Source organism: Urocitellus parryii, chromosome X (genome assembly GCF_045843805.1).
Source record: "Urocitellus parryii isolate mUroPar1 chromosome X, mUroPar1.hap1, whole genome shotgun sequence".
Taxonomy (NCBI): domain Eukaryota; kingdom Metazoa; phylum Chordata; class Mammalia; order Rodentia; family Sciuridae; genus Urocitellus; species Urocitellus parryii.
The window spans coordinates 33,709,924-33,737,294 of NC_135547.1; the positions used below are offsets into that span (position 1 = coordinate 33,709,924).

Genomic DNA, 27,371 nt, shown 5'->3' on the forward strand with positions numbered 1-27,371 from the left:
TAGTTTTCTTCCAAATACAACCTAAAGAAGGAAGATAGAATATAAGGAAACCTGTATTCCACTTTCTATATTTATCCCTTACTGGTCAAAGGATTCTTATTTCTCCTGTCCTGTCAATAAGTTCACATAGAAAACGAGCCATAAATGCATGAAGATTTTAGACATATTTGGATCAAAAGCACTAAACTATAATCTTTATATAATATGAATGGTCATTTTTCCACATATTTATGATGTTTCTAAGTGAGGCCAGTAGTTTGTAAGACTTCCTTTTAAATACACTGATATTCCCCCAACTTGTGAAAAAGAAAGGTTGTATGTTAAGAAAATAGAAGAAATAATAATTTTAAAGTTACATAACAAAAACAGCTCAAAATAAAGCATTCAATTATTAGAAAAACATTATGGTAATATTTTTAAATTTCACTGTGAAATAATTGTGTGCATATTATACAGATAGCTAATCTTAAAAGAAATATAAGCACATTGTTAAACATTAATAGATTCACATTTTATATTACATTCCTGCTTAAGGGGGAAAAATACTTATTACCCTATTGTGAACATAGCATTTATATTTTTCTAGGTAACATACAAATAAATAAAAATTGCCCCTACTCTAAAATCACATTATACAACAAACATTTTTAAAAATGAGGTCTCATTCTGGTTTTCTGCTGCCACTAATAGTAGGTATTTCATGGTCAATCTCTTTCTTAGGCTCTACCATGTTTTTATATCTCTCCCCACGATGTTGTTCCAGGTATGGACCCCAGTTAGGAGCTGGTTTGCAGCAGCTTACAATGCGCTGAAATGAGAAAAAAAATTCCTGTCTTAGAATATAAGTGTTATAATCTGCAAACAAATATTAAACTATAACTTAATTCTAACATTTTGTTTCTTTGCTAACAAGCAAATATTTTACTATGCTTTAATTTTGACGATATTAAAGTTGCTTGCAAAAATTAAAAAATGAAAAGACAATACTACAGATTAGACTTTATTGCATATATGATTAACTATTTGATCCCATTTCAAAGAAGTAATTTATCAAATAAACTAAAATTAAAATACAATTAAGAACTAAGATAATCAGGTAACAAGCCAGAAGATAAAAAATGAAATAAGAATCATAGAAAAGTTGAAAAGTGAATCTAAATTCTTAATAATGCAGTCTACTAAGAAGAAATTAAATAAATTGTTATTACTTAATTGTACTGAATATTAAACTATATTTTCATTTATAATTTTTAAGTTTCTATGCTAACAATAATTAAATAGCAAGTTAAAAAGTTAAATACTCAATAATGCAGTCTAAGAAGAAATTACAATCAAATAAATTATTACCTAAGTGTTAATAGAATCATACTAACAATCAAACTAATCAAATATGTAAATGACTTCAGAAGGCATGTGAGCTCATTAGAGTAACAGGTTCACTTACAGTTACCTTCACTGAATTTGAATGATTTCCATCTGGCTTTGAGGTGAGGGTGAAATGAGTATCTAAACTAGTGTATAGTTGCATGTGGTTCAAGAACAAAGGAAAGAAGTTCCAATGTCAAAATATTGATTTGGATCCTTCTAGTAAGAGGATTTACTTAATTTAAGGCTCCTTGTCATTGTTCTAGTAAAAATTCATAATCAAATCTAACTGCTAAGCCTGCATGGAGAAATGATGATTCAAGGTCTACATAGGGTTTGAGATAATTTACCAGGCCTATTGCAGTCTAAACACACTACTAGGATTTATGTTATAACCAGATGAGGCTTTAAAAGTAAAGATTATGGGGCTGGGTTGTGGCTCAGTGGTAGAGAGCTCACCTAGCATGTGGGAGGCCCTGGGTTCAATCCTCAGCAACACATAAAAATAAAGGGAAAAAAAGTAAAGATTATATATATAAAAAGCAAATGACTTTCTACAATGTACTGAGTTATCCCAAAGATTCACAAGTCACTTGCTTTTTATATTTATTTTAACTGGTTATGTTAAAATACTTAATATGTTAAGTATTGTAATAGGTCTTGATGATCCACTAACAAGAAGACAAGACTTCTCACAAGGTGCTTATAGTCTAATACAGGGAGACAATGTAATGTACTACTAACAGATGAATAAATCAAGTTTAGAAGTAGTAAGAAAAAAGAGTTATTGCTTAATTGCATATTATCTCATATTACTGCCATATAAAGTAAATTAATGTTCATTTTTCTGACAAATAATTTATATAAAGTATTTTACAATTTAATATGCTTACTTGAAAGATGTTTCCTTCAGCCTGAACTATTTTTATGATAGCAACAATTGGAATCCAAATAATGCAGAAAATAATCATACACCAGCCCAGAGCAACTCCCCAGTCAGGGTATGAAATTTCACCATACGTGGGTCTCTGAAATTTCACCAGTGACCATATTAAAATTGCCTGCAAAAACAAAAAATGAAAAGACAATGCTATAGATTAAACTTTATTGCATATATGATTAACCATTTGATCCTCTTCCAAAGAAGTAATTTATCAAATAAACTAAAATTAAAATACAATTAAGAACTAAGATAATCAGGTAACAAGCCAGAAGGTAATAATATGAAATGAATAAAATTTCTATTTTTACTTTGAATAAATTCTTCCAAAATTTAATACCACCATAAAAGATATAAATACTTGTTCCACATATACTCTGGTAAAATACTTGACTAGGACTGAAAGTAAAATGAATTTGAAATTTTTTATTGAGCTTTTACTCTACTAATTTAAATATTTTTATATTTTTATTTTTAATTGATTCATAAAACATTTAAATATACATATTAATTGAGTTATGTTTTGATACATGCATATATTGCATAATGTTCAAATCAGGTTAAACTTATTTATCTCTTCAGACATTATTTCTTTATTGTTAAAACTTTGAAAATCCTTTCTTCTAGCCCTTTGAAACAAAGCATACTACTATTATCTAAATTCACTCTACCGTGCAATGGCATACCAGAACTTCTTGTTTCTATCTAACCATAACTCAGTACCACTGATCAATATTTCATAATACTGCTCCCCTACACGCACTTTTCCTGGTCTCACTATTCTAGTTTTCAGTTTCCGTGAGATCAAATTTTTTAGATTCCTTGTGTGAGTAACATCATGTGATACTTGTCTTTTTGTTCCCAGCTTATTTCACTTAACATAATCTTCAGTACTATTCACATTGTTGCAAATGATAAGATTTCATTCTTTTTATGGCTAAATAGTATTCCATTGCATATATGCACCACATTTTCTTTATCCATTAATAGTTAATGTATACTTAAACTGTTTCCATTTCTTGGGTATTGTGAATAGTTCTGCACTGAATATAAGAGTGCAGATGTCTCTTTGACCTACTGATTTCATTTCCATTAGATATATACACCCAGGAGCAGGACGGTTGGCAAGGATGTAGAGAAAAGGAAACCCATGAGCCCCATTGATAGAAATGTAAATTAGTACAGTCATTATGGAAAAGACTATAGTGGTTCCTCATAAAATCAAAACTAGAACCACCATTTGATGCAGCAATCTCACTACTGGGTATATATCCAAAATGAAATTATAATTTATTTGTAATAATATAGTTTTATTCTATGCTATAGCTTGCCAGCATATATTTTAATTCAATGAGAATGTAAAAGTAGACATTAGTGGACATGCTTCTCTTCTTGCTTAGCAATTGCTTCTGTTATTTTTAACTGCAGAAAGCACCCCTTCACCTCAAAACATGGATTTGCACATACACTACGGGTGCATACTTATAAAAGCACACTTTACTTCCAGCCTCTTTCTGGGAAAAAAATCAAGTTTAGTTAATATGGCAAAAATCTGAATCATAAAGATTCCATCACTTTAAGGCCCAGTTTTAGAATGTTTTTTTAAAAAACCTACTAGAAATGTTGAGGTATCAAAATTATTTATAGAAATCTGTAAATCAAAATGAAACCCAAAAATTGCCTACTAATTTTCCTAAATTTAGCTGACTTTGTTTTACTAGAAACAATAAGAAAGCAATAGATTATAGAAATCTTTATAAATAGATATGCAAGTATAATTATAGAATTGAGTGGGATATTCCATTAATTTAATTACAGTTCTTCAATGTATTTCACAGTTACCATAATTGTATATAATTACAAGAATATGAATGAAAGACATTGGAGTCTAATACACAAGACTTTATATAAAATAGATGTCAATGTGTATCATTTGATATTTAATATTTTAGCATTTTAAAGTAAATTCAAAAGTTTGACCTGTGTAATCAATGAAAATTAGCTGGTTAGTAGTCTAGTTGGATATCATAAGTTGATAGGGGGCTTATTTTGTTATAGAGATTTTTAAATAACTGGAGTGATATTTAGTGGCTCTTTAAGTCATTCAGCAAGAATATGAAGCATATAAATATTTTAATTTATCACATTCAGTCCCAAACTATTTACTATGTAAACTAATCAATTCATGTTTAAAACATAAAACACCCACTAAAACAATCAAATATGATATTTCAGATATTAAGCAAATATCTATCAAATTATTTAATGGTCTTTTCTAGGGAAACCTTGGAAGGATGAAGGCAATGAAAACTAAAACACATCTGTGAAGCTTTACCATCAACCCGAATCTCACCATTACCTATAGTGCATGGCATTTCTCCATCTCATGAAGTGTTTCCTACTATCCATTTACTTTCCTACACTATTATTTGAAGATTTCATGTCTATATATCATAAAATTAATTAGACACCATTTGTTTCCCTCAGATTTTAAATAGCACCAATTGTTGAATTTATTAACAATTGTCTCTTGAAATAGGTGAATTTATTTTAGTAATTTCAGATGTAAAATACTTCCCCCCATAAATAAAAAAAAATGCACACTGTAATCCAAGTGCTGTCTTAGAAATCAGTATATTTAAACTGAATTTCTTGAAGACATTATCTGGCCTTTTCTATTTTACTCTTTTCTGTACTTGCAGAGAGGTTGAGAAAATTATTGATGGCTCAGTGTATCTGTTAGGGAATGAGAAATTAATTTGTTTTTATTTATCTTATTGATAGTTTTTATCCTATTGATAATTTTAGGTTATTAATAACTTTTAAGTCTATAGGAATTTCTTTATTTTCTTAAATGGTAAATGTTTCAACCCATGGCCTCAAAAATAATAATGCAAAGGAAATTTAGGCAGCTTTGAGGCACCAATCACAAATACTACAAAATGTGAAAATCAGTCTAAGTTTATCCTAGAAATATTTAAATGTATATATTATTGTATATATTATGTGAATTGTATATATTATATATTATATAAAATGTACATATTATATAAATTCATGGTATAATATTACTTACAATCAACAAGACAGGTGTAATTACAAACCAGCACGCTTTCCACCATAGCCAGAATATCCACCTCTTTGCTCCAATCATCATTTCTATATCTTCAATGAATCTGTTTCCTCCTACAAAAAAAAATGTCAAAGAGTACATTGAGCCCTTACTCAGTGGTTCCTCAATCATTTTTGTCCAACATATTTTTCTACATCTAAACATTTTCCTAACCACAACAATGAAGTATATGCCTGTAAATAATTTTATTTATAATATATTATACTTTACTATTACAATAGTGAAGTTATTAATAGTGTGATTATATATACATAATGAAAATAATCATTTAGACTATTTTAATAAAACTTTTAAATAATTTTAAAGTCATTATTTACCATAAATCCAGATGATTCCTATTATTTCCAATATAGCTGCAATCAAAATGCCCCATCCGGCACAGAAGTGATCAATCAGATTAACCCAATAAATTCCAGCCTACCAAAAAAAAAAAGCCAGTTACTTCTAATTATTTTTGTGTTTGATGAAGTGTTCAAATTGAATCTTTTATTTTTTTCTTATTTACTTATTTATTGTCTCTTTTTAGTTATAATATATATATATATATATTTTTTTTTCTAGTTAGGACCCCATTCTTGTGGATGTACATGATGGTGGGATTCACTGTGTTGTTTTCATTTGTGTTCATAGGAAAATTGGACTTTAACATATGCTCCTTAGCTTCACTTCTGCTAAAATATGGAAAAGAATGTTTCAAATACAAACAAAAATGTGGTTTTAACTATCTCAAAAACATTTTTTTCTATACGGAGTTATTGGGAAAAAATAAGCATTTAGAAGAGCTGATTGTCAAGATGGTATGTAATATCTATAGGCTCTATAGTAGCTGCCAAGAAACTTACAATGTATGTTTAAAGTCTATAATCTTGTTATAATCTGTATGAAATTGTCATTACTGGGCCTCTTCCTCTGTGAAATATTAACAAAGTTACAGTGGGAAGAAATGGTCTAAAACTTGAAAAACCTTAATCCAAGTAGAACTTAGACTTTTCACTAAACACCATCTTAAATCTTTTTTTCATTTAGATTCTGACATATGTCCCAATTAATACTTTGTCTATGAAAAGAAAAAGCTGTAGTATACCTGAGTCACACAGACGAGACCAAGGAGAAACAAAACCAAGCAGCAACCCAAAGTTATAGGAATCCTCATTTTCTTCATTACTTTGGGAAATAAATCTTGAATTGTTGTTGTAATTGTTTCTTTGGTGGGAAAAAATGACATATGTCAACTCAGTAAGGTTAATCACAGAATTCAACTTCTATTAATCACATTTACAAATATTTGTGGAGAATATACTTTGAGCTCTACTTATTTTTTTGTATTGATTTTTTGTTTTGTTTTGTTGGTTTGTTTTTGTTTTTAATCTTAGAGTCCTTTATCTTACAACTCACCACTTGTTGATTCTGATGAAAATAAAAAGCATCTCTATTTGTTATCTGTTTTATAAGGTTTTTTTTTTGGTGACAACTGTAAAGTCATTGGGGGGCTAAAGTAGTTTGAAAAAGTTATAGGGAAGGAAAATTCTAATGAGAATTTAATCAGGTGCATACTAGAATTAGTTGGCATTGGAGATAAAAAAAGATCTTAGATTTAAGAAATAAATGTATCCATTAAATAGGGAACTGGCTAAGAGGAGAAGGATGAGTAAAAGTATTAGGAAATGTATTTGAAATTTACAAGGACTTTAAAAGTCAACTAAAGGAACCTGGATTTTGTCCTATAAAGAGTAAACTATGAAAATTTTTATGTAAGAGAATGATATGATGAAAACTATTTCATAATAATTGGTTGTATACCTTAGTGAAAACTCCTTTGTGTAACATGAATAAGGATAGTCATTGCAGCAGTGTGTGTCAGGGGGAAAAAAAAGGAATCCAAATGCCTAACAAAATGGCAACAGATTGTTGATTAAATAGATCTATATGTCTATGTAGCAACATGGGTTCAAATACATGTAAAAACCTGTCAGAGTAATATATATATTACATACACACATATACACATTAACTTGACATTTATGTGAAATATTTAAATGTATATTATTTATGGATATATGTACAATTTATGCAAACATAGACTAAATAACACACAATCCATGGTGATGGTTGCCTCTAGGAAAAAACATGTTAAATATTTTAGTAAGAAACATAGGGGAGGGGCTGGGGTTGTGGCTCAGTGGTAGAGCACTTGCCTAGCACATGCAAAGCCCTGGGTTCAATCCTCAGCACCACATAAAAATAAATAAAATAAAGGTATTGTGTCCAACTACAACTAAAAAATAAATATTAAAAAAAATAAGGGACATAAAATTCACCTGTAATCATTTGTCTTCTAAAAATTATCTGAAGAAAATATGACATAATATTGTTTGTTCCTTTTGAGTGTCAAATAGATGTGTAGTTTATATTTTCCATACTTAAATTTTAAGTTAAAAAATGATTCAGAGTGGGCGTTAGAAGAATTAACAGCTAAAAGGAGGAATAAGGGTAAGAAAAGGATGTTTTCAAGTAGAGGAAACATGAATAAAATATGAAGGTAATGTTAACACTGGAGGTACTATTACTTACCAATGGAAGCAAACTGAGAATCCAGACCCAAAGTTAAAAGCATGAAGAAAAATAATATGGACCAAAATGGACCACCTGGGAGTTGGGCTAGAGCTTCTGGATAGGCAATGAAAGCTAGATCAAAACCTATGAAAAATGTATAGTGTTTTAAATTAGTTGTCAAGAAAATTCACATATTTGGACACTACAAAATTTTCATCTTGATTTGACAATGCAATCCTTGACATAAGTTCTTTACCGACTATCTCACATTCACTTTTTAAAGTGTTTAACTTGGTTGTTGTGCAATATTACATTGTGAACATGGGACATGAATTAAGCTAGTGCCTATTTCTTCCATAAGAAATTCAACTTATTTTAATGGTTTTGTTCAACTGATTTCCTTTTAAGATTGATGAAGAGTAACAATTGTCTCTATTGTAGAAACATAGATTATGTCACCTTATCTCAGCTTAAAATTCTAAACGAATTACACTATCTAGAAAGATACACGAATGGAACTTTTTAGTCTTTTTCCAAATGTTTACCCAGAATCATTATGAGCAATGCTGTTTTAATCAGTTTATGGACACCTGCAAAACTGTATGTGAAACTATAGATTGAATCTTGTTTTCTATTTGCTGCTACATTTAAAGATGCTATTCATTTTGTTCCATTTTTATTATATGATTGTCAGTTTTAACTATTTTAAGTTTCTCTCACTTTCCAGAGGACTGACTTAGAATTTAAAAAATTAGCTTCTAGTCTAGGATCTATCATGTTCCAAATATTTGACCATCTTCAAGATGTAGATTCCTGTATATTAGTCCCTTATGAGGAGCTAGATACAAGAAGATCTCCAGGGGCTTTCTCTAGTCCTGAAATTTTGTTATCATTTATCAGTATTTCCATCAAATTATACTAACTATAATAAAATTTTAATAAGGTGGTCTTAAAATTATTCTAAGAATCTCTAGCCAAATAATTAAACATTTTAAAGTTAAGAAGTTCATTAGGCAGATTCCTTTAAAGCTCACACAGCTGTATATTCAGAATAACTGGAATTTCTATATGATATTGATGTGTTTAGAAATTCAGATCTGATGTGTAGTTTGCATAGGGGAATTTGAAATATGTTTTCTCTCTCACAATACATGGAATGTGCTTACTATAATTCCTGAAACTTATAATTGTGCAGGAAGTGGTTCATACTAAACAAAATCCAGAAAAACATTGTGTCTTCTTAAACAATGTTTCTCGTTTACATAAATCATCTAAGAATTATTATATCATTTAAACAAATTGCATTATATGAAATGATAAAGAAAATACAAGATCCTAAATCATTAATGTAAATTGCTATCAACCATATTAGACTGTAAGTGAGCTACATTAATCAAATTTTATAACATATAGCATTACATACCTGATTTTACAACTTGAGAGACTTCCTGTCCAGATATATGAGCCATGTGTCCCAATATAGAAAAAATAGCAAATCCAGCAAACACACTAGTGAGGCAGTTTGTCAAACAAACTACAATGGCATCAGAAAAGCAGTTGTTATTGAACTTATTGTAAGATGACAGAGCAACTAAGCCACCCCAAGCCACTGAAAGGGAGTAAAATATCTGGGTGGCAGCATCTTTCCAAACCTGCAAGAGAAAATTAAATTTTTTAAACATGTGCTCTTAATCTTTCATTTGTATAAAATATTTCATATATATAAATACATATTATAAAACAATGAAATGAATATCAAGTACCCACTACCCAGCTTAATAAAATGTTACTAGTCTCTTAAAGCCTTCTTGTGTCTCTCCCTAACTGTATCACCCTTCCTGCAGTGCTGACTGGAGTTTATCATTTCCTGTTCTTTGTGTTTAACTTTTCTTGGTTTTAAACTCATAAAAAATCATATTAATGGATGTAAACTTTACAATTTACTCTTTCATTCAGTAATATTAACTTTTTCCAATATCAAGTTGAGGCATATAAAATTTCAAAATTTTGTAATTCAATAATGAAAGAACACAGGCAAATTCATGTGGCTCAATTAAATACATGTGGCTTTAATCATTTATTCAGTTCTCTACTGCCCTAGTGTATATATCACAATTTATCCTTTTTTTCTGTTGGTGGACATTAGGTTGCTCAATATTTTGTTATTATATAGCTATGAACATTCTTGTACCTGCATCCTTATAATCTAGGTTGGGAAGTGTGATGTCAAAAATTACATGTATTCTTTCTTTTACTAACTCTGTAAATTGCTTTCCAGAATGACTGAATCACTTTGTACTTCCATAGCTCATTTGAGAGTTCACATTCCTCTACATCCTTGCTAGAATTTGGTCAGAATTTTTAATTTGATCCAATCTAGTGGCTGTGAAATAAGAGTTCTGATTATTCTTGTTACATACAAGGGCTAGTGTGGTTTTAAATATTTATTTTCCATATGAATTTTTTTCCTATAAAACTTCTGTTCAGTCTTTCTTTTTTGATTGTGTTATATGCCTTATTTGATTTCTAGGAATTCTTTATGTAATTTGATTCTAATCCTTTGTCTATCATATATATTGGATTTATCTCTCAACTTGTGGCTTTTTTTCACCTCATTGTGTTTTTTGATAAACCAGAGTCTTTGTTGTTGATTTAACATAGCTGAAGGTATCCATCTTTGCTTGTATGTGTGGGCCATGATGCCTATTATTTAACAAAATACTGCCCAAGGTTATAAAGATACTATTTATATCTCATTCTGAAAGAAAAAATTTTGCTTATCTATTAAAATTTCAATTCACCCTAATTTTTATTGTGCATATTAACACATGGAATTCCTAGTAATCCTAAGTGGGATATCAACAGTACAAGTATAATAGATATTATCAATCATATATATTCAATATGAATTGTGTATCGGTGTTATCAATTGGATAATCATTCTTTCCCCATTGATCTGCATTGCCACCTCTGCCATATATCAAGTTCCATTTAATTATGAATCTAATTCTGAAATTAATATTCTATTCCAGTGGTGTATGTCAATACCTATGTACCACTCTATTTTAATAAAAACAATGTTATAATATTGTTTCACATCCAATAGGACAATTCCTCTTCACTTTTTCTGTGTTGAGAATTTGATTGGAATTCTATCAACACTACATATCAATTACAGTCACATTCTATTGACTCTACATATAGAGTAATAATAAAAACACATTCTTAGCATGTCTAGTACTTGCGGACCCCTCATACTTCATTAATCCTACCCCGTTTTCATTCCTCTTTTCACAATTTACCCTTTCTATGTTTTTGTTAAAGGTCATTAATTAATTTTAGAAAATGATTTAGGAGTCAGAAAAATGTTTACATCTAATACTTCTCACTCCCTTTGACCTCACTTTATTTAACCTCTTTAAGTATGTTTCTTCATCTGTAAGGTAGATTTTAATAATAACAATAATAATAGTAACAATAATATCATCCAAAGAATGACATGAGAAAGAAATGAGATAACAGATGCAAAGCAACTAATAAGATGCTCAATGATAGCTGCTATTGTTATTGTGAGAAATAAAATAAGTTGATGTTCAGTTTCTTATTTAGAAATTAAAAGTAAAAATTTTCCCCTTCAATATTATTTCAACAGAAGGAAAGTTGTTAGGGAGTGAAACATTACTAGGTCTTCAGAATACAGTTTGATGTTCGATTGTAGGAAGTCAGCATGAAGCAAGATGGATGGATAGATATATAATAAGACAGAAAAATAGCTAGAAGTACATGCATAGATCAAGGTTATTTGACTTACATATAACAAAATCCTGTTAGAAGTAAAATACCCTTTTATTTATTAGGCTGTTTTCCATCTTAAGAGATAAATAGCATGTCTCTGAGCCTCTTTCACTTGATATATTATGTATGCATATGGGAGCTGGAGGTGGCTATAGCAGTTCTGGGATATGTAAGAATGCTACTCTATACCATCATGTTGTCTTTGATTACAAACAAATATGGACAGAAATTCCAAACATAGTTATAACCCCCTTATCAATCAATCTCATACACATACACAAGATTATTAGGGATTATGAAATCTTAATTCAATTTGCACTAACTGTGTACACTTGACTCAATTTGAATCTTTCTGGGTCTTAAATTCATCACCATAAAATGAGGGAGTTAGTAAAATATTCTCTGAAGACCCTTCTAATTATTAATTTGTAAAGTTCTCTATTTTCCTGGAAATTTCAGTAGAATTCATATATTCCAAGAAAAGTTTAAAGTATATACTTATTATCTCATGTTTAGAATATGAATTGTGAGGAATAAAAAAATATCTAAGAAAAACAATTCTCATTGTGAGGAAGCCCAAAAGAAGAGTGGGGTTGTGTTGTATTGGGGAGTAGATGGAGTAGAGGAATAAATTGTATCTTTCACAAGGAGCTTTATATAGAGGTCTGATTTTTTAAATAAAGACATTGAAGCACAGAACAATATAAAATAGTCATGTATGTTTTTCAGGAAAGTTTCAAGGAAGTACAAAGACAAGATGTCTGAAGCTTGTTAAAGCCACTTAAAGAATATCAAAGAGGCTTTTCCACTTTGCTCAAAGTAATGAAGTTTAAGAAAATGGGGGGTCTATTTCTTAGGGAAAATGTTGCAACTATAATAACATAACATCAATAGTTGAAATAATTGGATATTAGTTCTTAGTTATATGAGTTTACCATTTCTAAAATGCATTAACTTGTTTTATCTTGTTTAATAACCTAACAGAGAGAAGGTGATGAATCCCAACTACCATTTTATTTGTTTCTTATTCACCGCCGAAAATGGTCTTTGAGTTGGGAAGAGATTAACAAACAAGGTTAAAAAGAGTGAGGCCCAAGATAAATGAAGAAATGCATTAAGATGGCCTGTGGACACATCAGAATACATTAACCTCCAAGACTAAAAATAATAAAATGTCATAGTTCCAACATAATTTAGAGCTATTGTGGTTCATCATTGAGTGAAAATTATTGGGTACAATAAAAGAACCAAAGACCAGAGATTGGCATTTCATATTTCAAAAAGGTAAATGACAGGTTTCAATGACTAAAATCTAATGAATTTACATTACTTACCAGAAATATCCTACAACAATTAATTAAATATAATCTGATTCCATTTTAAAAATGGCTGGAAATTAGCATGATTTCCACAAAGAATACCATAGTAATCTAAAAGTAATATCCATTTTGGTCAGTACTCATGTGGCAGATATTAATATATTGTTTCTTGACTTTAACATAAGATTGTGAATTTTTAGCTGACCAGAAGCTTAATATGTGACAAGTATGTGATGCAACTACTAAAAGAGTGAAAGCCTTCTTAGGCTGTATCAACTGAATAGATGTATTATTGTCAACATTCTCTGTAGTTAAAATTGTGGAAGATTTTTATGTACCCACGACACACAGCCATTATCTGGAGGTAGATTAAGTTTAAAGGGTATTACCCAGTTCATATTCTTGGTACATGTTTACATTTTTGGAATAAATTTTAGTTAGAGAATGCTTAATCCATGTCAAAACACATTAATCCATATGTTTTAATTTTTAATCCATTAGGCAAAATTTGATCTTGCTTTTGGAATATTAACTTATGAATACAATTAAAAAGAAAAATTAAAAATGCACACTAGACCATTAAACTTTCAACAGTGATCTTTAAAGCTACTATGAATTTATCCAATAAATCACATAGTACTAATCATCATTTGCAGGTATTTATGCATAAAATATTTTCACATTAATAAACACCAAACCCTGTTGGTCAAGCAAAATCATTTACATGAATAAAACGATTGTTTAAATTCTATTGTTAAAAATTATGTTCTTAAATCCAATAAGATAATTAAGATCATGTTACATAAGTTAATCAGAAACTCTAGTAGACAGAAACTCAAATATATTTAACTGAATATTCTTTTACAAAGCACAATGACACTCATGCAACCAAAGAGTTTTGGTATATGATTTTAAGATTTACCTCCTCAGATAACATTAAATTCAAATTAAGTCTTACCTCTGCTTCACTGAGTTTTGTAAAATTTGATTGTGCTCCAATATAGTATGAAATGCCTTTTGATGCACCCTCTAGAGTTGCACCTCGTATTAACAGAATGAGTAAGACCACATAGGGAAAAAGAGCTGTAAAATATACCACCTACCAAAAAGATAACAAAAGCCAATGTTATTTTTAAAGCACAGTATTTAACTGTATATAGGTAAAATTATTAGATGGATGAGATTAGTAAAATAAAGTACTGGAGATTTTATAAAGTTATTAATAAAGGTACTGATAATACCAGTACCAAAGTTGGCATAATTTCCTATTTCTATTCTCGCTTTCAAATCATCCACTTCAAAAAAAACACTTTGATGTTGAAGCAGTATTTCCTAGGCTCATGTTGTAAATTAACAGTACATTAGCAGTTATAACTTGTGATCTATTTGGGATGTTTTCCTAAATATATATTTATAAATGTCTAAGAGGACTGAATGTTTCCTTTCAAGAAAATTATTGAGGTGAGAAGGGAAATGATTTTTAAAAATCTACAATAATTAGTACATATTCAGCTCCTAATAAGAAGGAAAAATATCTTATAGATATCCAAATCTCTTAAATAATTTATTAAAGTGAATAGTGAACACTTGTTACTTAAAGCTACCATTCAGAGAGTTTGATAGGATACAAATACCCTGCTTCTGTCCTAAATAACATATGGTTCCAGATGAACAGATTTTGCCTTTAAGGCTGGCTTTTCATTAATGTGGATGATTTCTTTGATCCATAGATGTCCCATGTTTGATAATATGCCCAAAGAGATTATTTAAATAAGTCATCCAGAGACCAATAAAAATTAATTGCCAGGATAAATGGCCTGTAATGGACTCTTCCAATATTAACATCAAAAAGGAAGCAAGGGCTTAAAAAATGTGCAATTAGAACATGTCAGAAAGTTTCCACTGTTTTTGTGATGTTCACAGTATTTTTTGTGATGTAACTGCATGTCTTATTATGACTTAACATTAGTTGAATTTGCTGGATAATGTACTAGGAATACAAAGATAGTGTCCACAGTTATCTTGTCCTCTACCTTTAAGAAAATTTCAATCTAATAATTAAAGAAACATTCCCTTTTCTGGGTACCATGTAACTGTTCACAGAGAAAATTTCACAGTGTTCTTTTAAATTGCCATTGTGCTCTCCGAAAGTCTTTTAAAAAATAAAACAATGAAGAGGGAAAATGTAACAATGTTTTTCAGAAGAGGCCTTTCACTGAGAGAGAAGATTCTGAGTCAATATTGGAAAACTTTCGTTTAGAAGAATAATTTCATGGTATTTTTTCTATTTCTTTCCAACAAGGAAGTCTTGGTACTATTACTCCACATGGATCTAGACTTGTCAAACCAAAAATTACGACACTATATAATTCCACTCAAGATGCTTATTTATACGGTAGGTCAGAAAACAGAAAAAAAAATACTCTCAAGCTTCACAATTCTGTAGCAGCACAATTTTAGTATTACTTTTTGTTCATTTTAACAATAGCAATGATCCTATGTATTTACTTAAAACTAAAATCCCTACTTAGAAAACTTTCACATGCTCATAAGTCTCCATTGTAGAAAATATGCATCTGATAATTGCTTGAGTTTGAACTTCAATGAAATTGGAAAGCAGCTACCATCACTAATCAATGTGTTTCCCAAATTACCTTGCCAGAAGACTTGATTCCTTTAAATAATGCTGCTCCAACTATGATCCAAGCCAGAAGAAGGCAAAGTGCTAAATACCACACAATTTCTCCAGTTTCATCCATTCCACTGGACCGTTGAAGTGCCACTTTACTGAAACACATAAGCCCTTTTATGAACACAGAATCATTTGTCTTTTAAAATATTGTATTTTTTAAAATAGTTCATCTAAAGGAAGCTTCATGTGTATTGTAGTTTATTAATACATCCATGTCCTGTGAGCCTTTCATTGACAGATTCTATTGTATAATTCAAATTTCTTTATGTAAAGAAATTAACCTTATATGCCTTCATTTGACTCAATATTTTTCAAATTAAAATGATGAATAAAATAGCTAAAATTGTATCAAATATTTCCTTATTCCATACTTGTAGATATTATTAAACTCAAATGGCTGCTTTATTCATGTTTTTCAAAAACATTTGGCAAAATTCTATGATTTTCCACAGCAAAATGTATGGATCTAGAATTTTAATTCTTAGCTGGCTGATTGAGAGCATTCAACATCAAAATTTTAAAAATTCATATTTTAAAAAACAGTCTATAGGTTCCTCAAAAAATAAAATAAACAATAAAAATATCATCTAGTTCGGAAATCCTGCTAGTGTATATATATGCAAAAGACATTGAATCAGCATAAACCTGCACTATTATATTTATTAAAGTATTATTCACAATAGTCAAGAAATGGAAATAACCTAAGTGTCCATGAACTGATGAGTAGATAAAGAAAATGTGGTATATATACATAATGGAATAGTATTACACCATTAAAAAGGATGAAATTCTGTCATAACAACATGGAAGAACTGGAGGTCATTATGTTAAGTGAAATGAATCAGGCACAGAAAGACAGGTATTGCATGATTTTACTCATATATGGTATCTAAAAAAGTTGATCTCATAGAGCTACCAGAGACTGGGGGGAGTAGGGTAGGGGAAGATGATCACTGGTTACTAAGTTATAGTTAGGAGATGATCAATGGTTACTAAAATGATCAATGGTTACTAAGTTATAGTTAGGAGAAAGAAGTTCTGGTATGTTATAGCAGAGTAAAATAACTATAGCTAACAATAATGTATTATATATCAAAAAGCTAGAAGGAAAGACTTTGAATGTTTTATCATTATCATAAAGAAATGAAAACTGATAAAACACTTGGGAGTTCATCTAACCAAGGAGGTAAAAGTGTATGATGAAAATTATGGAATTCTGAAGGAAGAAACTGAATAAGACATTAGAAGATGGAAAGATCTCCCATGTTCTTAAATTGGCAGAATCAATATTGTCAAAATGGCCATACTACCCAAAGTGCTATATAAATTTAATGTAATTCTTATTAAAGTCCCAATGACATTCTTCACAAACTAGAAAAGAGAAGTTCTAAAATTCATTTGGAAGAATAGGAAACCCAGAACAGCCAAAGCAATAGTGACCAAGAAAAGTGATGCAGTAGGCATCATAATACCTGATCTCAAATTATAACAATAGAACTATAGTAATAAAAAAACCAACATGGTATTGGCATCAAAATAGATGTAAAGACCAATGGAACAGAATAGAAGGCACATAGACAAACCCACATACTTAACAGTCATTTGATACTTGACAAAGGTGCCATAAATAAATTTTGGAGAAAGGACAAACTGGATAGCTATAGGAAGAAAAATGAAACTAAACTTCTCTCATCCTGCACAAAAGTCAAATCAAAATAGACCAAGTACTTTGGAATTAGACCAGAAACATTGCAACTTCTAGAAGAAAACATAGGGCCAACACTACAATCCAAGAAATAAAATCAAGAATCAGTAAGTGGCATGCCATCAAATTAAAAGCTTTTGCACAGCAAAGGAAACAAGAATGTGAATAGAGAGACTACAGAATGGGATAAAATCTTTGCCAGCTGCTTCTCTGAGGATTAATATTGAGAATATATAAAGAATTCAACAATTTTAACACTGAAAAAATCAATAAATTGGCAAATGAACTAAAAAAATTCTCAAAAGAAGAAACACAAATGACCAACAAATAAATGAAACAATGTTCAACATCTCTAGCAATCAGGGAAATGCAAATCAAAACAACACTAAGACTTCACCACATTCTCATCAGAATGGCAATTAAGAACACAAATAACAGCACACTTCACAGTAGCTAAACTGTAGAACCAGTCTTGATGCCCTTCAGTAGATGAATGGATAAAAAATATTACTCAACATTAAAAGATAATAAAATCATGGTATTTCCAAGTAAATGGAGGGAGCTGGAGAATATAATGCTAAGTGAAATTAGCCAATTCCCAAAAAAACAAATGCTGAATGATTTCTCTGATTTAAGGATGCTGATTCATAATATGCTGCAGGGGGGCGGGGAGGAGGAGGGGAGGATTAAATGAACACCAAATAGGGCAAAGGGGAAAAGGGAAGGGAGGGGGCATAGGAGTAGGAAAGACAGGTGGAATGTGATGGTCATCAATACCCTAAGTACATGTATGAAGACATGAAGGATGTGACTCTACTTTGTGTACAACCAAAGATATGAAAAATTTTGCTCTATATATGTAATATGAATTGTAATGCATTCTGTTGTTATAATTAACAAATTAAAATTTTAAATTTTAAAAAATAATAAAAAGTACACAAATAATAATAAATGCTTATGGGGGGAAGGTATACTGATATATTGTTGGTGGGACTGCAAACTAGTATAACCACTCAGAAAAGTAGTATGGAGATTTTTCAAAACACTAAGAATGCAATTACCATGTGACCCAGGTGTAGTGCTCTTTGGTACTTTCCCAAAAGAACTAAAATCAGTATATTGTCTCAATACAGCAATATCAGTGTTTATAACAACATTGCTCACAATAGCTAAATTATAGAAACAACTCAGGTATCCATCAATAGATGAATGGATTAAGAAATTTTGGTGTATACATACACAATAGAGTTTTACTCAGCCATAAAGAAGAATGAAATTAAGGCATTTGCTTATAAATGGATGGAAATGGAGAACATCATGCTAAATAAAATAAGCCAACATAAGAAAATCAAAAGTCAAATGTTTTCTCACATGTGCAAGCCAGAGTACAATAAAGGAGAGAAGTATGAGAAGATTGGATATTACAAAGATATAAGGAAGGTCAGTAATATACAAGAAGGAGATGTAGAGGGAGAGAGGAGGGATGGGAAAGGGGAAGAAATGTGTAATGAATTCTTAAAATATCATGTCATGTGCATATATAAATATACCACAGGTAATTTCTCTTTATGTATAAGTAGAAACAAGCAATCAAAAATTTAAAAAAAGATGAGTGAAAGGAAGACCAGTAGAGGAAGGAGAATGGAGTGGGATGGGGGGGAGGGTTGGAAGAGAATAGGGGAGGATCCTGACCTGAAATAGAATTCAGTGCATATATAATTTTTTTCAGGATAAACCCAACTACTATGTATAACTATAATGCTCTAATAAAAAATGATAACTGAAGAGTTAGTTGTGTTTAAGTTGATTTAAACATTATACAATGTATAAATGTATTGAAATATCACATGGTAGCTCATTAACAGGCACAATTTATGTTTTTTCTGAATCAGTTTAAAAAATTAAAATACAAAAAATCATATAGGGCATTTTCATGTGGATGAGGAAGAACTCATTCAACAGTAGTCAAGGATGTAAGGTAAGGGTAATGGATCAGTATAAGGAGAATTGATTTAAAGTTAATAAATTAAATATAACCCCAAATATCTAATCTTACAATACAGTTGCAACTGTAAAAGCCAAATAATTAGGAATTGCAGCTTTAAAAAAGCAATTTTGCTCCCAATATTACCTATCATTCAAATGTGCATTATTAGAACTTGCAAACTTATAATTAAAAAATCGACTATTTTTTTCTAGTAAATAAAAAATAGATCATTAGTGTTGTGCCCACTGAATAACTCATTTATATGAGAAACATGGTTAACTCTGAGCTAATTTTGCAAATAACTACTATTCACCTAGGATAGTTAAACATGTAAACATTTGAATCAAATGAAATATGCTGGTTCCCCTTTTGTATATTTATATGAGTTAAAGAAGGGACTGATCAACAGTCCATTTTTGTTTATAAACATTTTAATAAAATCTATTTAAGAAGTAAATCCTCTAATATACTTACTTCCAGTATTGTTCACTGGGAAGCTGCCCTGGCTGATAAACTTCACTGCCATTGATGCAGGTAAAATTGTTGGCGTGTACCCAGCTCATATTCACTTGCATCTCTGTACCATGTATACTCACATTGCAGTGAGTTACTAAAAATTATTAAAAAAAGAAATACAGACACAGATGTGAATTGAGCTTTTGAAGAGTACTTTCCTGGAAAAAAAAGTTACTGATAAATATTTAAGTTACTGACTAAATTGTTAACTTGGTAAAGGTAGAATAAAACATTCTACAAGTAGAAGGAATCATGTACATGCAGCATCTTAAATTTTCTCTACTCATAAGCTTAGAGTGAATATAGTAACTATTTGCCTCTTTAAACCATGATAGTATTTGTACTATTAACAGTTATAGAGTAGCTATAATTGTTTTTATTGAGATTTAGTGCTCTAAAAACTTTTAATAGGTGGACTTATCTATCTAAACTATGTAGATAAATTGATGCATTCAGATTTCTCAAAAGCAACAAATCTTTATAACTTTAAGCTCTGGTGTATATAGGTAATCACAATGGTAATAGCCTACAACATTGATGCTACTTATCCCAAAGATTACCATCATATCGACATGGACAAAACCTACTGTTTCCTGAAACACACATTATGGATAGCACTTTCTCTATCAGTTTCCCATTTCCTTGCTTCTCTTCTGCCCAGGACTTAAGCCTGCAAGAAGTACTCAGAGGCCTGGTTTAGCCTTCCTTCCTGCCCTCAAATATTAACATGTTAACTAGTTTTCAGATCATACATGCTATATTCTGTTTTAACCAATGACTTATAGCCTACTTAAAATTGGACCTAAATTGATGCTACTTATCCCAACAATTAATCACACCTATTATTCCCTGAAAAACATACTCCTACTATTATGGATAGCATTTTTTTCTCTTCATTAATTTCTAGTTTTCTTACTTCTCTCCTACCCAGGAGGATTTAATCCTTCAAGCTTATTTAGAAGATATAAAAGAATGATATGGAGATGATAATATTTTAAAAATTAAATCAGTGAAATTTACCTATAGGTGTTCTGCTACAGTTACTGTCTGACCAAGAAGAACAATTTTTCCATGGTAGTTCACTTTGAAAAGAAGCAAACATGTAGTAAAGACTATAACCAATTATGACATTGTAATAGATCGTCACAAAAATAGATATCAGGACCATTGTAATTCCCACACCTGGAAAAGATAAAAATTAAACAAACTTAAGTGAAATTTATTGTACTAGCTCATAAAAAGAAGCTGCATCTTAATTTCCACAAAATCTATTTTAAATTAAAAAACTATTTCAAATAACTCTTTTTCTTCTTTTGCAGAGGGTGGGTTAGAAGAGGTCAGGGATGGAGAATGTAATACTGAGTAGTTTTATTCCAAAATTTAAAGCTATTTCAATGATTGGTTTTATGAGACAGTTTTTCAGTTGATTAGAAAAGGCATTAAGGTCAAGGGAAGAAGACCTGTATTAAGCCTTCAAATTTACATAAAGCCTATGTCTATTACTCTTCCTCATTAAGTCTATGAATTCTTATCAGAGTGGACAGTGTGGGCATTAAAAACATTCAAAGTCCATGAGCTGGGGCTGTGGCTTAGCACTAGCACACTTGCCTGGCATGTGTGAGGCACTGGGTTCGATTCTCAGTAGCACATATAAATAAATAAAATAAAGTTCTATCAACAACCAAAAAAACTATTTAAAAAAAAATCCTGGCTTAAAAACTTAAAAAAAAAACATTCAAAGCCCATATTCTATTGACACATTGACCAATATTTACATCTTCATCTATAAACCAACATTTTGACAGGCAGAAAATGAAGCCTTTGAATTAATGTTCTGAAGGGACATAGTACAGTATTTCTACAAGTACACGTAAAATAAATTGTATAATTCAGTGAAATCTGAACTTAAACCTGCAAAATTTCTTTAACTCAGTAGTTTCTAAATGCAGTTTAGCATACTGAATGTAACTCCAATGCTTAAGACTAGCGTTTGAAGTAGCTTTTCTAGTCTTCCAGCACAATATTCTATTCACCTCACCATGAATTTATTTTTGATGTCCCTTTGAGCTTTTTGCAAATATTTTTCAGCAGCTAGCAAATACTAACATGATATTTAATCTTCAGAGAGAAAGGCAGTTTGATATTTAATAACAATAAAGGCATTTTCAGTTTTACTAGTATCCTATTCTATTAGGAGCATCCAAGAAAAAAATAGTGACCTGCCCTACAAGTTTTCTGAAAGAGGCTTTGTAAAAGATGTGCAAAGACAGTGAGACAAAGACTGCATATGAAGTATTTTAAAAGCCAGAGCTGTTAAGTAAGTGTACAACAAGATGTGCCAAAATAATTCAAAAGGTGAAAATAGAAAATAGTGGCATCTTTACAACCATCTCTACTGTCCCTTATAAGCCTCCCCATATCTGCAGCCACACTAAACACAAACAAAAAAACATTTCATTCATTTTATTCTTAAATTCCACTGTTGCACACTATACAGAAAAATAGCAATGTGTGCTTCTTGAGCTCCTTTGGCCGGATTTTATTTTTTGTACTTTTTATTTTTTCAATTGACAGATAAAATTGTATGTACTTTTCATGATGTTTGAAGTATATGTACAATGTGGAATGGTCAAATCTAGCTAACTAACAAATACATTACATACATAGTTGCCATTTAATTGGTGAGAACACTTAATCTCTAGTCTATCTTTGAGAGTATACTATTGGCATCAATATAGTCACCATGCTATGACTTCTAAAATTACAGAGTTGTAGATTATAGATGTCTTGAACTTATTTCTCCTAACTCTACCCATACATCTTTTCATCTATTTCCCAACCTCTAGTAACCACCATTCTGTTCTCACATTCTATGAGATCAAACATGTCCAAATTTTAACACTTTTTCTCCCACATAGTGAATGCAGCTATATATACACATTGACTAATAAGCATGATGCTGAAAATGTTTTCAAACCTACCTTGAAACAATGGCAAAATCCTCCAAACTGAAACTGGACCTAAACTAGCAAATTGTCCCAATGAACACTCTAGGAAGAACAAAGGTAAACCAGCCAATGCCAGCATAATTGCATAAGGTATCAAGAAGGCACCTAGAAAAGGCAGAAAAGAACAAAAATGCTATTACATTTCAAAATCTTCATGGCATTTTGACAACCAGCATAACATTTTAAGTGTCCTGATACAGTAGAATCAATGTGTTCCAGGTGTGGGTCTCAAATTTACTACTTTCTATGATTCTCTAAACCTTGGATTTCTCATCTATGAAATGGTCATGCTAGTACCTAATGAAGTGGTTTCAATTATTAAAAATAATAGTCTATAAATGTAAACTAGAGGAGTTGAATGAACACAGGTATGGAGCCAGAGGGACTTAGGTTAAAATGCTGCCTCTATCACTTCTTAGTTATGTGACCTGGGGCAGTTTATCTAACCTACAAACCCTGTGCACCTCATAAAAGTGGAGAGCAATACCAACTCAACAATTTGGGGTAAGGGTTCAAATACTGGGCCTATATAAAAACAGTTGACAACATGTCAGGCATATAAATCGCCAATTTTTAATACAGGGTACAAATGCTAAATGTGGTTCAGAGTGGAAGTTATTATGATTAAGTTCATTATTCTCAAAATAGCCATGAGACTCTTTACTCAATAAGAAATTTGTTGGTTTCGAGAGAATAATCTAAACTGAATAGTTAACTTTCAATTTCAGAGAAATTAATTCTTCCATATTAAATTATCCAGCCCTTCTCCCCCACCCCAACCCCTTTTAAAACTTTTTAATAGTTTGTTTTCTTTCTGTCTGCTTTTGGGCATAATATTGTTCATTAAAACCTTTACCAGATTTTAAATTGAAGCAGAGACAGAATATTAAACTTATTAGTCAAATATTCTGAATGTCTTGGCAAAGTTTAATAAAAGCAATGTGAATAAAAATAGGATTAGATACATTTCATTTACTCATGTCTATAGTTTTTCCTCAAGTATTTTTCATATTAAGATACTGTAACATCATAACTATGAATTATATGTTTTCCAGCCCTTAAAATAGAGTCTATGTAAAATGAGACAATCAAGTACAGACTCATATTTAAGTGGCTTTACTTTAATGCTAACCCTGGAAGACATAGGGAAGAATGTTTGAATAGATGTTGCAATGGGTATACCATCACTAATATGACTAACAGAATTTTAAGTCCTACCAAAGATAAATATGAAGAAAAAAATTACTGATTACCTACAATAATAAAGTTTTACTAGCCTTGTGTGGACAGATATTTTTTTAAAAGTGATTATTTTCCTTAGTTTTATATATGACTTTTCACCTATTATTGTATTTCATGACCAATGATGACTATGATTGATAAGTTGTTAACATAGTGGCCACATACTATTAATACTGCTGGTCTAGATCTTAAGATAACATGACACTTTCTCTTTCATAAACTGTTAAAAAGAATCTACAGATTAAAACGTTCCAGATTTACAATAGTTTTCCAAACCTGACCATATTTCTTAAACCTGATCAATTAACATTTAACAAATTCGAATTTCGTGTTACATTTCTACCCTTGAGTGAAAAAAAAAAGAAGGAATTGAGAGAGCCTAGATCATCTATGACCCAAATGATATCTTAAAAACTGAGAGTCAATAGGGCATATCAACTTTTAAAGGAAATGGTTAAAAAAAAAGATAAACGCATATGCTAAATAATACTATTTTGTTTTGGCAATATTTTAAAATTCTCAATTACAACTAGTTTATGCAATTCCTAGAAATTAATGGCAATTGTTCAGTGTATGTGTGCTGTCAAATCAAAGGGAATTTCTTATTCAAATCGGTGAGGTCAAGAAGCTCAAAAGGAGCCTAATGCTTCTCTTCACCACACTGGACGTTAGGACATAAGACACCAAAAGGACTGGGATTTCTGACTCATTTGCCAACTCTTACATCAAACCCACTACTGAATGACCTAAGTCCTACATAGAGGATTTTATGCTACCTACACTTAAAGTGTTTAGTAAAGATCTGATTTCTTAAGTATCTGAAGGAGAGTGTGAACATTTTAATTCATCAAATTAGCAAGAAACGGAACATTGAAATGGAACATTGAAATATCACAGAAAATCTTATTGTACCAAGGAAAAATAATTATAGTGGCACACATTCACTGGTACCCAGTTATGAAATATGATGGCATGTCACCTCTACACTTCTAATATAACCTGCAATTATAAGTAAATAAATATGGTGTAAGTGAAAAGATATTTCAACATTTCTAAAGAATTGTGCAATTCATTTTGTTTCCCTTTGCATGTCACCTCAGTTATTTTTTTTCTAATTGATCCTACTTTAATGATGTTGCAAGAATAAAACATATAGCCTTGAACTAAACTCTGTTGCATCTTAGAAGGATCTCCTACATAGTCAATCTAATTTGGAATATGTATAACCAAAGATTGCAATTTAAAAATACTAAACCTTTAATTACATTTATCATCTCTTTCCACAGTTAAAATAACAAAATGTAATGCCTTGTTTTAGTTAAGCAAACAATTCATTTGAGTCTCATAATAGAACTATATGTCCCTTTTTTTCTTTGATTTAGCTATAAATAAATTAACAACTTGAATTTGAACAGATTTTTCACAGGAAGATGTACACATTTTTTAAAGTCCTAGTTGAAGATTATATGGGAACTTAAATCAGAAGTTCAGAAATGAGAGAAAACTTATCAAGTTTATATTTGAGAATATTTTGAAACAAGATTCCTAATTTGAGCCAGTAAACTCACAGTCTAATAATACAGGTAGTATGTTTGTTTTTCATCCTTCCACTAACTGAAACTATTGTATACCTTTATTAGCTCTTAAAGTGTCCTCAGAGGCACCCCAATTGTAACTGAAGGAAAAAGAGGAAGAAAAAATACCTCCACCATTGTTGTAGGTTAGGTATGGGAATCTCCACACATTTCCCAGTCCCACTGCATATCCAACCATAGATAGAAGATAATCCGATTTTTTGGACCAGTTCCCACGGTCCTGATTCTCATCATTTTCACCAACATGGAAATTCTCAGATGAAGCCGTCACCTTCTGAGGAAGGAAAAAAATATCTTTCTACCATTACAAATTCCACAGAAGCATAATTTCAAAAATCTATAGAGTTACAGAAATGGAGGAAAAGAAAGAACAAACCCTGTGTACATCCTATCCAAGGGAAATTCTCTCCAAAATAGGAGAGATTTCTGCTGGTAGCTGCATTTACTCAACATTTTCTCCCTCGAGAAAAAAGTCTGTAGGTAGATATTTCTACTACTCTTTCAGCTTAAATCGTCCAAAGTTTAGTGAAAAGGTTAAATGTCATGCCAGCATAAAAGGCAAACAGAAGAGGACAAAACAGGTTTCAAGTACAAAAGTCTTAAGAATGAATTAGGAAAAGTTAATGTTCTTCAGATTGTAGCAGATCTTTGAGAAGAAGGATCAAATGTAGTTTCTACTGGAAAAAAAAAAAACAATTCACATACTCCCTTTCTTATGTGCTGACCATTTTGGAAGTTTGGAGTTGAGGGCAGTTTAACCTCTCTTCCCTGTCTTGGAGCATAAAATCAAAAAGCCACAGAATAATATGCAGAGACAATTTTCCTGTCCCACCAGGTGGAGCAACTCTCTCTGCACTTGTAAGTGGGAGGAGAGGGGTTCTCTCTCAACCTATTAAGTGCTCTGGGGTATCAAGGTTTCTTAGGTCAGATAAGGACAGTGCACTTTCACATTACCCTCCAGCATATGGCCACAGTTTAGAGACGGACAGAGAACAGGATTTCATAGACACTTCCCAGGCTGAGGTAGTTCTAAGTCTCCTAGCTGCCTAAATAAGAACTGTTCTCTTGTTCCTCTACTCTATGGGGCTATCTCAGGCACACCTGAAGATAATTGAACAGAAATGAAGAGAACAAGGAGCAGCCACAGAAGGCAAAACCTAAGCCTAACTAACCCTCCCTCTTAAGTTTTCCCTTCCCAGGCCCTCCACACCTCCAGCAGCTCCCAGACCCCTACCTCCTTCACCCTGCACTTGAAGAAGCTGGGGCACTTCAATTTGTCCATGGTTCATTCAGTGCCTCAGCTTGCTCCGCCTTGCCTCTTCTCACAGTCGGGCTGAGCTTGACTGGTAGCAGGTGCACACTCCCCCGTTCCTACCTGCCAGAGTGAGCCACCTTGCCCAGGGGTGGGACCATTTATGGAGGGAAGCTCTCCCTTCCCCCTCCCAGGCTTCCAGTCGTGTCAATTACCGGAAGGGACCTAAGTGAGGCTCAGGTTTTTCCCCAGGTAATCCTGCATGTAGC

At 31.3% G+C, this 27,371-nt stretch overlaps 1 protein-coding gene across 1 annotated transcript; it reads right to left on the reverse strand.

The window, feature by feature from the left end:
• Positions 1-661: 661 nt before the first annotated feature.
• Positions 662-27,132, reverse strand: Slc6a14 (solute carrier family 6 member 14). The gene is made up of 14 exons (XM_026380642.2): positions 27,085-27,132; positions 25,959-26,124; positions 22,987-23,118; positions 21,026-21,187; positions 19,964-20,099; positions 15,760-15,892; positions 14,064-14,204; positions 9,415-9,643; positions 8,010-8,135; positions 6,523-6,641; positions 5,756-5,855; positions 5,382-5,491; positions 2,259-2,426; positions 662-808 (listed from the first exon to the last, which is right to left on the reverse strand). Exons 1-14 carry the CDS (start codon positions 27,130-27,132, stop codon positions 662-664), a joined length of 1,917 nt encoding a protein of 638 aa, XP_026236427.1.
• Positions 27,133-27,371: the final 239 nt, after the last annotated feature.